Source organism: Canis lupus, chromosome 22, assembly GCF_048164855.1.
Source record: "Canis lupus baileyi chromosome 22, mCanLup2.hap1, whole genome shotgun sequence".
Taxonomy (NCBI): Eukaryota; Metazoa; Chordata; class Mammalia; order Carnivora; family Canidae; genus Canis; species Canis lupus.
Window position 1 is genome coordinate 1,594,129 of NC_132859.1, and position 14,719 is coordinate 1,608,847.

The following is a 14,719-nucleotide window of genomic DNA, read 5'->3' on the forward strand; positions in this document are numbered from 1 at the left end:
GGCTGTGGTCTGTGAGAGCAGGAGCCCGCTCCGTTTCTGCACGTTTGCATGTGGCCTTGTCCACGAGATTCTCATCTCCAGGGAAGAAGGCCCTCATTGTGTTGGGGCTTCCCAACCTCACCCCTTGGCACGTGGTACGGCACGCCCACTTGCTAAATGAATAAGTTGGTATTTTGTCGGTCCTTTGAAAGATAGCTTTCCAGAGTGTTCTTTAACATGAAGGTTTTCTTTCAACTAGGATTACCAAACCAATAACAATGACCAGGCAGTGGTTGAAGTCTGTATCACGCGAATCACCACAGCCATCAGAGAGACGGGGTCGATTGAAAAGCATGCCAGAGCCCTGGTGGGACTCTGGGACTCCTGCCTGGAACACAGCCTGAGACCCTGTGGCAAGGACGAAGACACTCCCCATGCGAAAATTGCTTCTGATATCACGAGTTGCATTCTGCAGGTACGTCCGCGCTCGACATCACGCTATTTGATACTGTCTTTGCGACTTAGGTGAACATGAGGCACCTCTGAACCAAGAGCTCACGTTTCTGTAGCCTTTTGGAGCTGTAAAAAGATACCACAAGCCATCCCTAGCGGAGCCCGACAAGGTTCCGAGAGCCTCTGCTGCCTGCCAGACACAGTGTGGGAAAGTCAAAGTCCTACCACAGCAAGCCCCGGGCTACGTAGCGAGATAGGACGCGTACATATTAGAACTTAACAGGGAGGCATGCCAAGATCCAAAAGATGAAAAATTTCCTGGAAAATTCAGGAAAAAACAAAACAAAACAAAAAAACCTGTTTACCCAACAAGACCAAAGGGGGGTGGAGTCAGGACTGAGGGGCCACGAGCTTGGAATATGTGGAGAGAAGCGACTATGCCATCTTTAAGACTTCTCGAGGTATTCGAACAATCCATGCTAATAATACCTGCCTATTCTAATCATGCCTGGCTGGCTCGCTCGGTAGGTTGGTAGATCATGCGACTCTTGACCTCAGGGCCATGAATTCGAACCCCATGTGGGGCGTGGGGCCTACTAAATAAAAAAAAAAAAAAATTCCTTCCTCTTGGTGTAAACATGAATTTAGAATTCGGGCTCAGCCACAAACCAATTACGTAAGATCGAAATGGCGGGGAAGTCACTTAACTTGCTAAGCTACGGTTTCTTGCCTATAAAATACGGGTGGAACGACATTGTCTAGGACAGATTTTACCAACCGGTAAATATTGGTGATGTGGATAGGCGTTTCTCAGGAGAGAATCCTGGGATCAAATGAGTCTGGAAGCACTGGATTCAGTGTTTCCCTGTTGGGCTGCCATCTGTTTCGTGGCATAGTAGAGGCTCTGGAAAACGGTGGGATTTAGAAAGCTGGTCACTTTTGCCGAGCACCGTGTTTTTGATTCTGATTTGCCCGTGGAACTTCCTTTCCCCTCCCTACCCCCAACACAACATCTATGAATATCTCTGAGAACTATGGTTTCGGAGCAAGTTCCAGAAATCCTGGTGATGGGGAAGTGTCCAGCACTGTGTGTGACATCTAATACTGGCCTCCTTTCTTCTCCTCCTCCTTCTTCTTCCTCCCCGTCCCCCTTCCCTTCCTTTCTCTCCTCTCCCTCGCCCCCTCTCCTTCCTCTTCACAGTTGTCCATACTTAACGGGAGCATATTCCGCTTTGTCTGTCTAGTCCAGACACTGGTCAAGTGAACAAAAGACTGTCCGTACCTGTCACACCGTCTTTCCTTTGTCTCCAGGGTGAGAGATAGGAGGGGAGGAAACGGGGGTTTCAGCACAATCAGGGACAGGTTAATGCTGCGTGGCTATAACAACAAAGACCTAATACATCTGTTCTCCACTGATAATTGAATGTGTCATTGACGTTCATCCGACGTATAGATCATTTCACTCCAAAGTGCCATCCCACAGACGTTCAACAGAAATTCCCCAATCGTCTGTACTGGGCAGCCCCCACCGTGATTTCAGAGCTCCTGCCGTGGACTCCCGAGTGGCGCCATCTGGTAGAAATGGACCGTAAGCTACGAGCGTGAGCCACGTGTGGGATTTCAAAGTTTCTAGTAGCCACGTGAAGAAGAAGAGAAAAGGAACCGATGAAACTCGCTTGATAATACGTTGCCCTTAACCCAGGATGTCCAAACTATTATTATTTCAGCGTGTGATCAATATGAAGGTCAACGAGCTCTTTTACTTCTGTTGTAAACCACATGTCGGAAAGCCGGCGTGTGCTTTTGCACATGGTCCTTGGACGTGGCCACCCTTGCGCCCCGGCGTCGGCACGACTAGCGAGCCAGGAGGCCTCCGTGCGTGGAGAGCACACTCGCAAAGGGTTACGAGCAACGCGCGGCGACTTCACGGGGTAGAGAGGTGGAGCGCGAGGGCGTTTCCAGCCAACAGAACCTTCCAGGCTTGTGTCACAGTCCAGATCTGCGACCTGAGATCGAAGTCAAAGAATTTATGAGCAGGCCGCCCTCCAAAATGCTCCGAATTTAAACGTGCAGGGGATGTTTCATTCTGGGCAGAGGCCTTGGGTGTCCTACAAGGGGTTGGCGGTTGGGGAGCAAATGGACACGCTACCCCGCCTGCCCGTCAGGGGCCCCCGGGCGATGAATTTGCGAGACAGTTGAGAGCAGAGCCTTACGCGTAGGCCCTGGCATCTGGGGCAGGGACAGAGAACAGGCCCAGGGACAAGCTCTGGGCTGAGAGGGACAGTGAGTCACGGGTGGGGACTGCAGCCTGCAGGGCCAGTGCGGGCACCTCGGCTCCCAGGCGGCAGAGGCATGAAGAGGAAGGCAAGAGGCCCCACGGGCAACTCTGCTTGCGGCCAAGGCCTGGTGAGCCGTCCAGGCCCCCCCCGGGGATGTGGCTCCAGAAAGTCAGCCCCGGGGACCGAAGGCGAGGCTGTGGTTGCAGCTTTGCTGTTTAGCTTTGATCGGATTTGAAGGGAAACGTTTTTGGCCTGTGGTAAATATCGAAAACAGGATTTTGTACCACATGTAATTTAGGTTCTTGTGGGAACCATGTAAAAATCCAGATGACTCCTATTCTGCTCTGCTTTTTTTAGGAAAATAAAATAGTAGATCAACTTTAAAGCCAACCGCACCCCGCCCCCCAAAAATGAGAAAACAACAAAGAAACAGAGTCCTTCTGCACCCGTCTAGCTCCCCAGATAAGCCACGCCGGAATCGCACTGCCAGGCACAGACCTTCCAGCTGTTCCCACATCTGTGGCCATTTTACCCATTTTTTTTTTTTCCTGGCCATTTCTGTTTCATCTCGAGCTAAATAGGTTCACACACACGGCAACCTTCTGTCCTTTCCTCCCCAGATTGCTTTTGCAACCTGTACTGCAAACCTACGTCAGGTGCCTCGTTCCTTTTCCACTTTACTGATTATATATATTTAATTCTTTTCTTGGCCCCCACGTTTATGAACTCGCCACACTTACCTTAAAATGGTTCTTAAAAATCCTGGTAGTCGCCTTCTACACGGGCCTCAATACAAAATCCGTGCCCGTATGACCTGCACCTGCGAGTCTGGGTTTCTTTGGCCCCCAGCGACACGCTTTTACAAACCTTCCCCACGTCCCTGAACACGTCTCGCAAGCTGTCCTTCATAAAACAGAGGGTGGACCAGGGGATCTCTCGGCAAACCTTCTGCTCTAAAATTCTGCGTCCTGGAGGACGCCCTGAGACGTAGCATGGCAAAGAGCCTCGGAGCTGGAGGGCTCCTGGGTCCAGCGCCCTTGGTCTTACACGCACGGGAGCCTGGAGGTTACCTTGTGGCTCCTTCTGCATCTGTGAAAGAGGCACAGCTCTCCATGCTGCTCATGAGAACCATCTCTTCTCCTACAAGCTCTCCATCTGTGGCCCAGCCACTCTCCAGAAGGATCTATCTCACGCCTCAGCTTCCCCTGACCAGGTTGCTAGGTGGAGTTGGCCAATGCCTCTTGCTTTGCCTCCAGAGGAGCCCTGAGAGGGAAGATACTCCTCTGAGGCACGTTGCATCCTAGGATGAATTCAAGCCCGGAGGGGCCTGCAGAAAGTAAAGATGCACCTGAGGGAGACCGTGATGATTGTCATAGCTGAGGTGCGAGAATGGATTTCCGGCTTGGGTGGCCAGGCCCACCGCGGGGACGTCGAGTCGGTGCCTGGTTTGCTAGCGAAGGCGGTTAGAGCATCTGTGCCAGCCCAACCTTGTGCAGGGCTGTCGCCAGGTCAGCTCAGCGGGCTCTCTCCTCCTCCAGCTCTGCTCATGTCGTGGGGACTGCGTGAACAAGGGGAAGGGGCTGTCGGGGGGGGGGCAGGAGGGAGGAAGACAGACAGCCCTCGAACTCACGTGGAAATCAGAAAGTATTTACTTCTCTTCTTCTGTCGATGGACCACCTGCCCGTTCACCGTGATCCCACACTTCAGTGTTCCTCTTGCCCCTCGGGTGGAAGCTGCGTGAACAGGCGTTGCCGGGGGGCCCTGGACGTTCCCGAGGGCAAGTCCTCCGCAGCTCCTAGGGGCAGAATGGGTCCGCTCGGTCCAGATCTTTATCCACGAGGCGATCCCGGTTCCACCGCCTACTTGCAGGGAGATCCCGGGCGGTTCCATCTCTCTGTGCCTCCGCTTCCTCGTCCGCAAAATGCTGCCGCCGCCCCGTGAGGCTGAGGATTAGTCATTAGGGGATGGACGTAAAGTGCTCGGGACGCGGGAAATGCTGCTCAGGTGCTCGATTGGCATCTGCAGAAAACTCTAAAGCAGCACTTACTGCTTCCCGACGAGCTGTCGTTTAATCATTTATTGTAGCCGTTGTTCACTGCTTGTCTCTCCCTCCCCCAAACAGAAGCCGTGTTTGCATGATGTCGCCCCAGCACCCGGCGTAGCAAAGGGCACATAGTAAGGGCTCGGAATAGTATTTATCGAATGATGAATGGGTGAATGAATGAACAAATGAAGGATTGGATAGATCAGGAGATGTGACTGCCCTCTGGATTCTGCAGAACAGCTGTGTTTCTCCCTAGAATGGGTCTCCGTTGTGCCACACAAGACAAAAAAATGGGAGGAGCCTGGGACACAACCTCCCAGGGTATTGAGACCCACTCCTTGTTACCTGTCTGAAAACACCCTGGGAAAGTCTAGGCGCATGTGCCATTTAGATCTCATGTGCACCCCCAAGCTGCTAAGAACCAAGCATTTTATACATAAATCCAAGATTTGATTATCTGATCAGTGATGTGGGATGAAAAAAACCATAAAACAGTGATTTTAATAAAGGACACTCACTATTTCTCGAGCTTTCTCTTTTATGGCTGGTCGTTGAATTCAAAGCCCAAGAGCCAACGAGCTTTTCCGTTGCTCTCAGCTCAGCTAGATATCCCCTTTACTTAGCTTTATTCTTTTCTGTTTTAAAACTCTGGGAAGTGTTCCCGAAGCGCATGTTTTCAAAAGGAAAACCCGCACCAAAGCTCAAATCAGCGCTAATCTAGTCAAGAAATATAATTCTTGGCGTCCACAGAACAAAGACCTTTTGGTTTGCTTCTGTAGCTGAAAAAATTAACCGTGCCCGCGAGCAAGTCTCTCCATCTCCGCTGTAGCTCACTGGCTTTGTGCCCCGAGTACCGGGCACTGAGTTGCGGGGTGATAGGCACGCCGGCACGCTCACACCTGCCCTGGGGGGCAGGGCCCGTCGTCAGCCCCGTTTCCAGCGGCCGTTAAAGTGGTTTGTTTGTGCCGGTGACCACGGGGCCCTCTCTGCACGTGTACCCTTAGCCTTCCTCTGATCTAAATAATCCTAAAGATAAAACAAATTCACGGGCCCGAGATCTGCTGCATTATCAAGTCCTTTTGCTTCGCTTAGGAGTGAGCTCAGCATTAGCAGGAGGCTGTAGGGTGCCTGTCAGACCCGCGGGACCCGAGTCTGTCCAGACTCGGCTTGGCTTCCCAGGCCGCACTCAGTGGCCCTGGCTTCTCGATACGCTACAGGCGGTCTCGACACCATGTAGGCATGGGAAGCCCTCGGGAGTCATTCCTTGGTGTTTATACAAACCATTTGCTCTTTGCTTAATGTTGTACTTCTGCTGTCATTTGAGAGATTTCCGGGGGACGTATGTGGGAGGAAAATAGGAAAGTCGAGTGTGTTGAAGTTTTGTTTTGTTTTTAAAATAATGACGTTATGCTCTTATTGTTTTTATTTGACTTTAATTGCATTTTATTTATTTAATTGCATTTTATTTATTTATTTCCTTTATTAGTTTCAGGGGTAGAATTTAGTGAGTCGTCAGCTGCGTACAACACCCAGCGCTCGTCACATCCCATGCCCTCCTCAGTGCCCATCACCTGGTTACCCCATCCCCACACCCACCTCCCCTCCAGCAACACTCAGGTTGTTTCTACGGTTCAGCATCTCTTTCGATTTGCCTCCCTATTTTCATCTTATTTTATTTTTTCCTTCCCTGCCCCTATGCTCATCTGGGTTGTTTCTTTAATTCCACATATGAGTGAAATCATATGGTATTTGTCTTTTTCTCACTGACTTACTTCACTTAGCATCATACCCCCTCGTCCCATCCTCATCATTGCAAAGGGCAAGGAGTCTTTCTTTCTGATGGCTGAACAATATTCATCTCTCAATATTCATCCACACCTTCTTTATTCAGTGGATCAAGAATCAATGATCAATGGATACTGAGGCTCCTTCCACCGTTTGGCTGTCGTGGACACTGCTGCTGTGAACATCGGGGTGCAGGTGCCCCTTCAAATCACTATGTTTGTATCCTTTAGATAAACACCTTGTAGTGCAATTGCTGGGTCATAGGGCAGCTCTATTTTTAGCTTTTTGAGGGACCTCCACACTGTTTTCCAGAGCGGCTGCACCAGCTTGCATTCCCACCAGCACTGTAACAGTTCCCTTTTCTCCACATCCCCGCCAACATCTGTTGTTTCCTGTCTCGTTAATGTTTAGCCGTTCTGACAGCTGCGAGGTGGCATCTCATCGTGGTTTTGATGTCTTCGGAGAAATGTCTGTTCACGTCTTCTGCCCATTTCTTGACTGGACTTTTTGTTTTTGGGGTGTTGAGTTTGATAGGTTCTTTATAGATCTTGGATGCTAGCCCTTGATCTGATAAGACATTTGCAAATATCCTCTCCCATTCTGTAGGTTGTCTTGTAGTTCTGTGGACTGTTCCCTTTGCTGCGCAGAAGCTTTTTATCTTGACGATGTCCCAATAGTTCATTTTTGCTTTTGTCTCACTTGCCTTTGGAGACGTGTCTTGCAAGGAGTTGCTGTGGCCGAGGTAAAAAGGTGGCTGCCTGTGTTCTCCTCTAGGATTTTGGTGGATTCTTGTCTCACATTTAGGTCTTTCATCCGTTTTGAGTTTAACCAGAGTGTGAGAGAGTAGTTCAGCTTTATTTTTCTGCATTTTTAGAAGTATGATGTCACTGTTTTTTAATAATGACATTATTACTGTTAAAAAAAAACTACACATTTCACTAAGAATCACATCTCAAAAACTTTAGTAGCTGCCTACTGTTTTTCTCTGGAGCGTCTAGAACTGTTGTAAGAAGAATATAATGGAATTGGTTCTTTCATGGTTGCCGGCAAACTTTAGCTCACCCCCCGAGGTTTAAAGATATCAGTCGCTGCAAATACCGATTTTCATTGATCTTTCATTGTCTGGGTTCACAGTTAGTAGGAACATGAGTTGTACTTCTCAGTGCCACCATCTGGGGTTTCTAAGCCCGTTACAGGTGAATGTGCTTGGAGATGTATTCCTCTAACGAAACATGTGTACTTCTCTACCTGCAAGTTGTTCTTGGTAAGGACTCAGATTTGGTCAAGTAAACCCGGGCACAAAGTTCTTTGTTGGAAAGCTCTGAGAAGAGTTGTGTGATTGTGTTCCACTCAAAACTTGGGCTTTGTTCAGCCACGACAGGGATAAAGATGTGTCGTCTAAAAGTTAAACTAGCGAAAGTCTACACGTAATGGGCAGATTGGCTGTCTGCAGGGCAAACCAAAAAATTATATGGGTGGCACTGAGGGGTTTGGGAAATGCCCATATGCGGTAATTGAGGTAACTTGACTATAATAACCCCAAGGGAGCAGATATAGAAGAAGATTATGATAGAGAAAATGAACACGCCAACCGGCCCTGCTAAACAACACCGCATCCTAAATATATACTCTGAAGAGAACGTCAGCAGAGGGGAGGATGCTCAGTGGGGGGTCATTATTAGGGCACAATTAGCACAATTACCCAGCACCGTTCTGTGTGTGTGTTGGGGGATGGTGAGGGCTGGTAGAGACCAAGTCTGATGGATAGGAAAGTTCCCATCAGTTACTAGAGATGGGGATTTGGTTATGGGGTAGGATTGCTATTTTAGTCATGGCCCGGATGACGTAACCCTCAGGATCTCTCTTTGCTCTTATCTGATTTTATGCCCGTCAGTGACCATTCTGGTTAGTAATCTGGTTCCTGCAATCCTGATAATGTGAAAGAGTCTGACCTAGGAAAGACCCTCGCTGTAGACGAGTAAGCTAGCATGCCTGATTATGCACCGGGCTTTTGGAAATCCCTTGGTGTGAGTTAGCATCAGTGGATGCAAACAATTCTGTCTGGCCTGACTAAGCACACCCTCAGACTTCTAAAGCTGAAAGGCAGGGCCCAGCCAGCCTCCCAGGGAGGCCTCACAGCTCATCACATCAGTAATGGCCCAGTCCAATCAGGCCCAATTAAGTTCACCGGGAGAGGAAGTGCTCTAGATAAAGTCAAAGCGTCGTATCAGAGAAGTCTGGCCGCCAGCCATGGTCCTAATAGTCAGACGGGGTTAGGAGCTCTCGGAAGGATCAGGACACAGCCTCGTGAGCGGAAGGCTGCAGAAGCACGAGGTCTGGCACAAAGCGGGAGGGCCAGGACTCCGGCGTGGCTGACGTGGCTGCGCAGTACCAGGTGGGGGTTCGAGTACCTACTTCCTCTGCTCAGGAGTCAGATTGACCCTGGGATCTGGAAAACGGCTAGAACTACAGAAACGGTCTACTTTTGTTTCTAGGGACTGAGGGGGCAAAGCTTAAGCACAAAGGAGTTCATTGACTCCGAAAAATTGGGGGCTAGCATCGGCCTCAGCACAGACTAAAACACGGGGCACAAATGATGTCCCCCAAACCTATTTTTTCTCAACTTGTCTCTTACGTAGATGCGTGTTGCCTTGAGTCTCAGACAGTTTCTCTCCTCCTGAGGCCGCCCCCTGGCAGCAGCTACTCTTGGTCTTCTAGTCTCAATATTTTGGCTTCAGTAGAGGACAGAATGTCTTTCCCAGAGCCTTGCAGTGACTCCTTCGCTGTAATTGGGTAACTTGCCCATTCTTGAACCTTTCATTGGGACCAAAGAAATGTGATTCTCTGATGGGTCAATGTAGTCACATGACCGCTCCTGAAGCCAACGGTGCAAATGCCCTCATTAGAAAGAAGTATCATGGCACCTTGGCCATAGAAGTAGGAATCTGCTAGCAAGTGTGTAATAACTCACTTGCCCAATCAACTAGTCCTGCAAATGGATGGCGTGGAGCTTCAGGCCCATCCTCCGCCATGGCTAGCAGCAACGTGAGCAAGAGAGACGGGAGCAAACGCGTCCCCCCACCCGTGCCTCCCTTCCTATGTTCCTGATGACAACTATCGCAGTAGATTTCCATTTTCTTCATTAGTTGTTCAGTTTCTCAGATGGTTATTGAATTGTGGGAAGTACTAGAGGGAGCAATCGACAGGTCGAACAATAAGAGCATTTTTCGTACCAATGGTTTCAGAAAAACAACTACCTGTTATTTCTACTATGGTGATATGGAGTCCAACAGCGTGCAGTGTGCAAGCTCTGCCTTGTAATTAGGCCGAAGGATGGGTTGACAGAATAGTTGATGGTAGTGAAGACAAACGATTTTTAAGAATACTTTGCATTTTTTTAGCCATTATTCCCTAATTATGCAATTAGATGCTGACGGCACTATTTTATGTATATGAGGATACTGATGGCCAATCACAAAGTAAACCAAAAAGAGAATTATTCTAGGACCCAGATTTTCTTTAGTTTTGAGCCTTCCATCCACTTATTTTTTTCTGAATTTCACTGGCTGCAACTTTAGTTTTTACGATATGGCCAGAGAGCACCTTATTCAACATTCCTTGGGTTGTTCTCTCCAGTGAACACCTGGGGCGTTCTCGTCACCATCGGGGGCTCCTGGTCACCCTGGCGATCAAGTGCAGCCTCCCGGGCCTGGAAGGCCAGCCCTTTGCTAGTCACGCCCCTTTGGGACCCCGTCTGGTGCTCAGCTCCGTAGCCCAGCTGTGCCCCCCACCCCATGCTCCCGGGCGGCCCGCACCTGCGCCTCCGGGGTCTGCTCCTTCCTGCCTGCACCCAGGCGCCCCTGTTCATCAGGCCCAGCTGTGACATCAGTCCCTCCAGAAAGTCTTTTTTTTTTCTTTTAAGATTGTATTTATCTGTTCCTGAGAGACCCAGCGAGGGGCAGGGCCGCAGGCCCCATGTGGGCCCATGCAGGCCTGGATCCCGTCCCGGGGTCATGCCCGGGCCCAAGGCGGGCGCCCCACGGTGCAGCCGCCGGGTGTCGGGGGGCCCTCCTGGACACCCCCAGGACGGGCCGGGGCTCGTCCGGCTCCCGGGGGGCTGGCTGTGCCTTCGGGGCCTGCTCTGCCGGCCGCGCCCGGAGGAGCCGGGGTGGGGTGGGCGGGCGGGCGCGGGAGGCCCAGCGAGCGCCCCGTGTGCCCCTGTGCTCCCTCAGAACTACGGCCGGGCCCCCGTGGCGGCGCTGGCCGTGCCCGTGGCGGCGAAGTTCCTGGGCAGCGGCGACGCGGGCGTGTGCGGGAGCGTGTCCAGCTACCTGGCCCTGGCCGCCACGGCGCAGGCCGGCCTCCTGGCCCGGCACACGGACGCCATCGTGGACAGCGCGCTGCGAGGTAGGCCGCGGGCGGCGGGCGGGCGGGGGGCTGCGGGCCGCGGGCCCCGGGGCGCCCCCACCGGGCAGGAGGCTCCCGGCCGCCGAGCCGCCCCTGCTCTCGGGGCAGCCGGGCGCCCCTCGCACCCTGGGTCCCCAAGCAAGGGACGTTAGCGGTGACCGGCCTGACGCGTGACTGTGTCCGGTCCCACCGCCGAGAAGTCCAGCCGGACGCCCCGCTCCCTGCTCCACATTCGACTGGAAGAGACCAAGTTAGTCCAGTCCCGCTGCTCTCTGCCTTACGGTTTGTTGGGGTTTTTGTTTCCTTTGGTTTCACATCTATCAGAAGTCATGTCTTTACATTTTTTTCCTTTTCTTTTTTTTAAATTTGGGATCGGAGAACAGTATACGGTATTGTTTGATATGCATCCAATGTCCCCAGTTGCCATTAGCAGAAATGTAGGAGGCCCGTGAGCATCCGGCCCACGTTTTACTGCCACACACCCCACGTGCTCGAGTTGAACATCAACTCTGTAAAGCTCTCCCAGACCAAGTGTTTCGTAGAGTCCCCAAGGGGGCCCCACAGATGCGCCCTTTCGGGGGTATCCAGACCGGGCCTTGAGCCCAGGCTGTTGGGCTGTGCCTCCCGCCACCCCAGGCCCCGCAAACCCTGTGGCTGCTCCTCCGGAGGTCCCAGGAGCGGATTTCACTGTGCACTGCCTTGGCCGGGGTGGGAGCACCTGTCCTTCTGTGCCGCTACCCCCAGAGCTTCGGGAGCCACCAGTCCTCAGCCCCCCACTTCCGCGTGGCAGCCTGTGGCAGGATCGGGTCGGGGGGACGCCTGTCTTGCTCCTTGGCATCCCACTTTGGTAGACAGGCCTCAGAGTGGGGTTGCTTAGCTCCCGAGGCCAAACCATTCCCAAGTTTGCAGTAAAATGTATCCTTGTGCTGTGCCCAAAACATTCTCTCTCTTTCCTGGGCTCAGCTCTCCAGCTGAGTCAGGCTGGCGAGAAACCAATCATCCGGTTCTCAGGATGACGGTGGCCCTCCAAGGCCTAAGGTTGTTTTTATCGTACCAGACGCTCCCCCTCTGCACCATCTGACCAGCCACCTCAGCGGTCTACTAGGTGCCCACAAATGTCCGACCCCAGGCACAGCCCTGGAAATGCCCTCTGAAGATCTGTCATTGGTATTACGAGTCAGTAGCATTCATGTCTCGTTCTCTTTGGCTATGGGATCGAACTGCTAATTTGACTTTTAATCGTGATACTAAATTTTCTAAAAGCTCAGAAAACCGGTTATGCTTTTTTCACCACCTTGGCTACGTATTTGGGACAGATTTGATAGGATATTACAAACACTTATACACACCATACATTTTAAAATCATGCGAGTCAGACTTGCAAGTAACAGATTTATTGGAGAAAAAAAAATGATTGTTTTTTTGTAGCTGCCAAGAACGTAGCTCATGTATTTGGGGTTTTTTTGCTTTTGTTTTTGTTTTTGTTTTTTAATGCACTTTCAATGACAAATCTTTTGAAACACAAAATGCACTTTCTGAATTCAGGGCAAGCATTTGAAACAAACAAATGATTCAGTTTATTTGATCTGGCATTATAAAAATTACCATAAGAGAAATGATAATCTGACTTATGAGAAGTTGGGACTACATATTTCAGGGCTTAGATTTTTAAGACTAATGTGTCTATTAAACTCCACAACCATTCACGTGAGCCCATCAAACTTAGACCTGCCAAGTAGAGGAGATCTCCCTGTCTCTCGGTAAGTTTTCTGATCTACAAATCTTTGTTATATCTTCTCTTTCTTTCCTTCCCTGATTCCCAACCAGCTTTGGGAGCCATCATTGGGATTTTATTTTTCTCTGCCTATCGTTTTCTCTCGTTTAGATCTTTCTCTTTAGCTTATATTACCTTAATCTGCGTTCTCCCATTTTTCTACTTCTACAGAAAATGCTCAAGTATGGCAGTTTCTTGATTCGATCTTTTTTTTTTTTTTTTTTTTTTTTTACGAGACTACAATCACAAAAATTGTGGAATCTTGTGTTGGGACATTAACATGATTCAGCTCAATTACCCAGGCGATGCTTAAATCCCCACCAAGTGGTCATCTACTCAATAGCAATAATGACTATAGTAACAATTATAACTACGATGGCTAAAATTTATCTCATGCTCTCGTTATGCCAAATACTGTATTAAGCACTTTATATGGATTGTATCGTTTAGTCCTCCCAGAAATTCCTTTAACAAAGCACCTTTATTATCTCATTTTACCAATTAGTAGTATTTTTTAAGTAATAGAAACCCCAGGTGTAAATAGCTTGATGATGACAGTGATGGTGATGGTGATGATGGAGACGAGGAAGAAAAGGAAAAGGAGAGGAGGAAAAGGAGGGGAGGAAGAGGAAGAAGAAGAGGGGGAGGAAGAAGAACTTCTTACCAGAACACATGACTGAAAAGGGCATAAGTATATCAGACTTCTCGTGTGGCTTGATTCAGGGCTCAGTGGCAGTCCCAGAAGTCATTACTTAGCTCTGCATCCTTTTGGATTGGATTTCCATGCGCCATGCTATGGCCCTCTGCAGTTTCCAGCTCACATCATCATGAACACCGATTCAGCAAAGAAACTCCATATCCAGTCTCATTGTCTCTATTTGACCTGACCTGGGCCACATGCCCATTTCTGAACCAATCCATCCTTGTTGACAGGGAATACAGGATTTCCACTGACCGGGCTTGGGTAATGAAACACCACCAAAGCAGGAAATGGGGGTCAACTGCAGTAGAACCCCCCGCCGGGGTGCAGATCACTGCCCCCGACCAAATCCAGGGCTGTTGCCAGCAATGCTTAAAGTGAATACTGGGTACCAACAAACAGCTTTATGTATTTACTTTTATCCTTTCAGACTTTCTTTTTTAAAGATTCAACCCGTTGCTTTGGCATAACAAGACCTTATTAGACAATGATTCTCCCATTTCAGTGTATCTACAGTTCTTCCCAGGTTCTTGGCATCTAAATTTTTATGAACAGAACCACTCTACCTTCATTTTAAAATGCTATGGAAGGGCCCCTGGGGGGCTCAGTGGTTGAGTGTCTGCCTCTGGCTCAGGCCATGACCCCGGGGTCCTGGGATTGAGTCCCACGTCGGGCTCCCCACAGGGAGGCTGCTTCTCCCTCTGCCTGTGTCTCTGCTTCTCTTTGTGTGTGTCTCGTGAAGAAATAGATAAAATCTTAAAAAACAAACAAACAAAAAACAACAACAAAAAAACACTAATGGAAAAGTAGACCAGATGGGGCCAGGCAAGGCTTGTGGTATACCAGTGGTGACTGCTCCTTCTACTTGGTTGATATTACTCCATTGATCATATTTTTAGGTTGTGTTATACATATGTCTGTCCCCGATTCCAAACCAAATGCCTCCTTTATGCTTGTGAGTCAATCACGAGGGACTGTCAAATGAGCTTATATATTTTTCCCTGAAGGCAAATATTTCAATTGTTCCAAGCCAATTTTTACTTCTTTTCATTATTAATAATAATATGTAAGTAATAATGTTGACTTTTACATGAAATGTAAATAGAAATTGATTTTATTTAAATTGCTTGGACTCCATTTGTCTGTTTTGTATTCTCTGAATTCTCCTAGTAAGAAAGAAATTGAAAAGTCCTTTCCATTTGGAGAAAAGATTAAAACCATGAACGTTATTGCTTTGGTTCAAACTTAAGAGCTAACGGCCAGAAAAACCTGAATATCCCTATAACAAATAAGGCAAT

At 49.4% G+C, this 14,719-nt stretch overlaps 1 protein-coding gene across 3 annotated transcripts in view; it reads left to right on the forward strand.

The window, feature by feature from the left end:
* Positions 1-14,719, forward strand: part of VEPH1 (ventricular zone expressed PH domain containing 1) — a 222,416-nt gene that overhangs the window by 23,773 nt on the left and 183,924 nt on the right. For all 3 annotated transcript variants that reach the window (XM_072792150.1, XM_072792149.1, XM_072792151.1), the window contains exons 3-4: positions 239-454; positions 10,773-10,947. In XM_072792150.1, the coding sequence (XP_072648251.1) occupies positions 239-454; positions 10,773-10,947 (391 nt within the window). The remainder of the gene's footprint in view (positions 1-238; positions 455-10,772; positions 10,948-14,719) is intronic.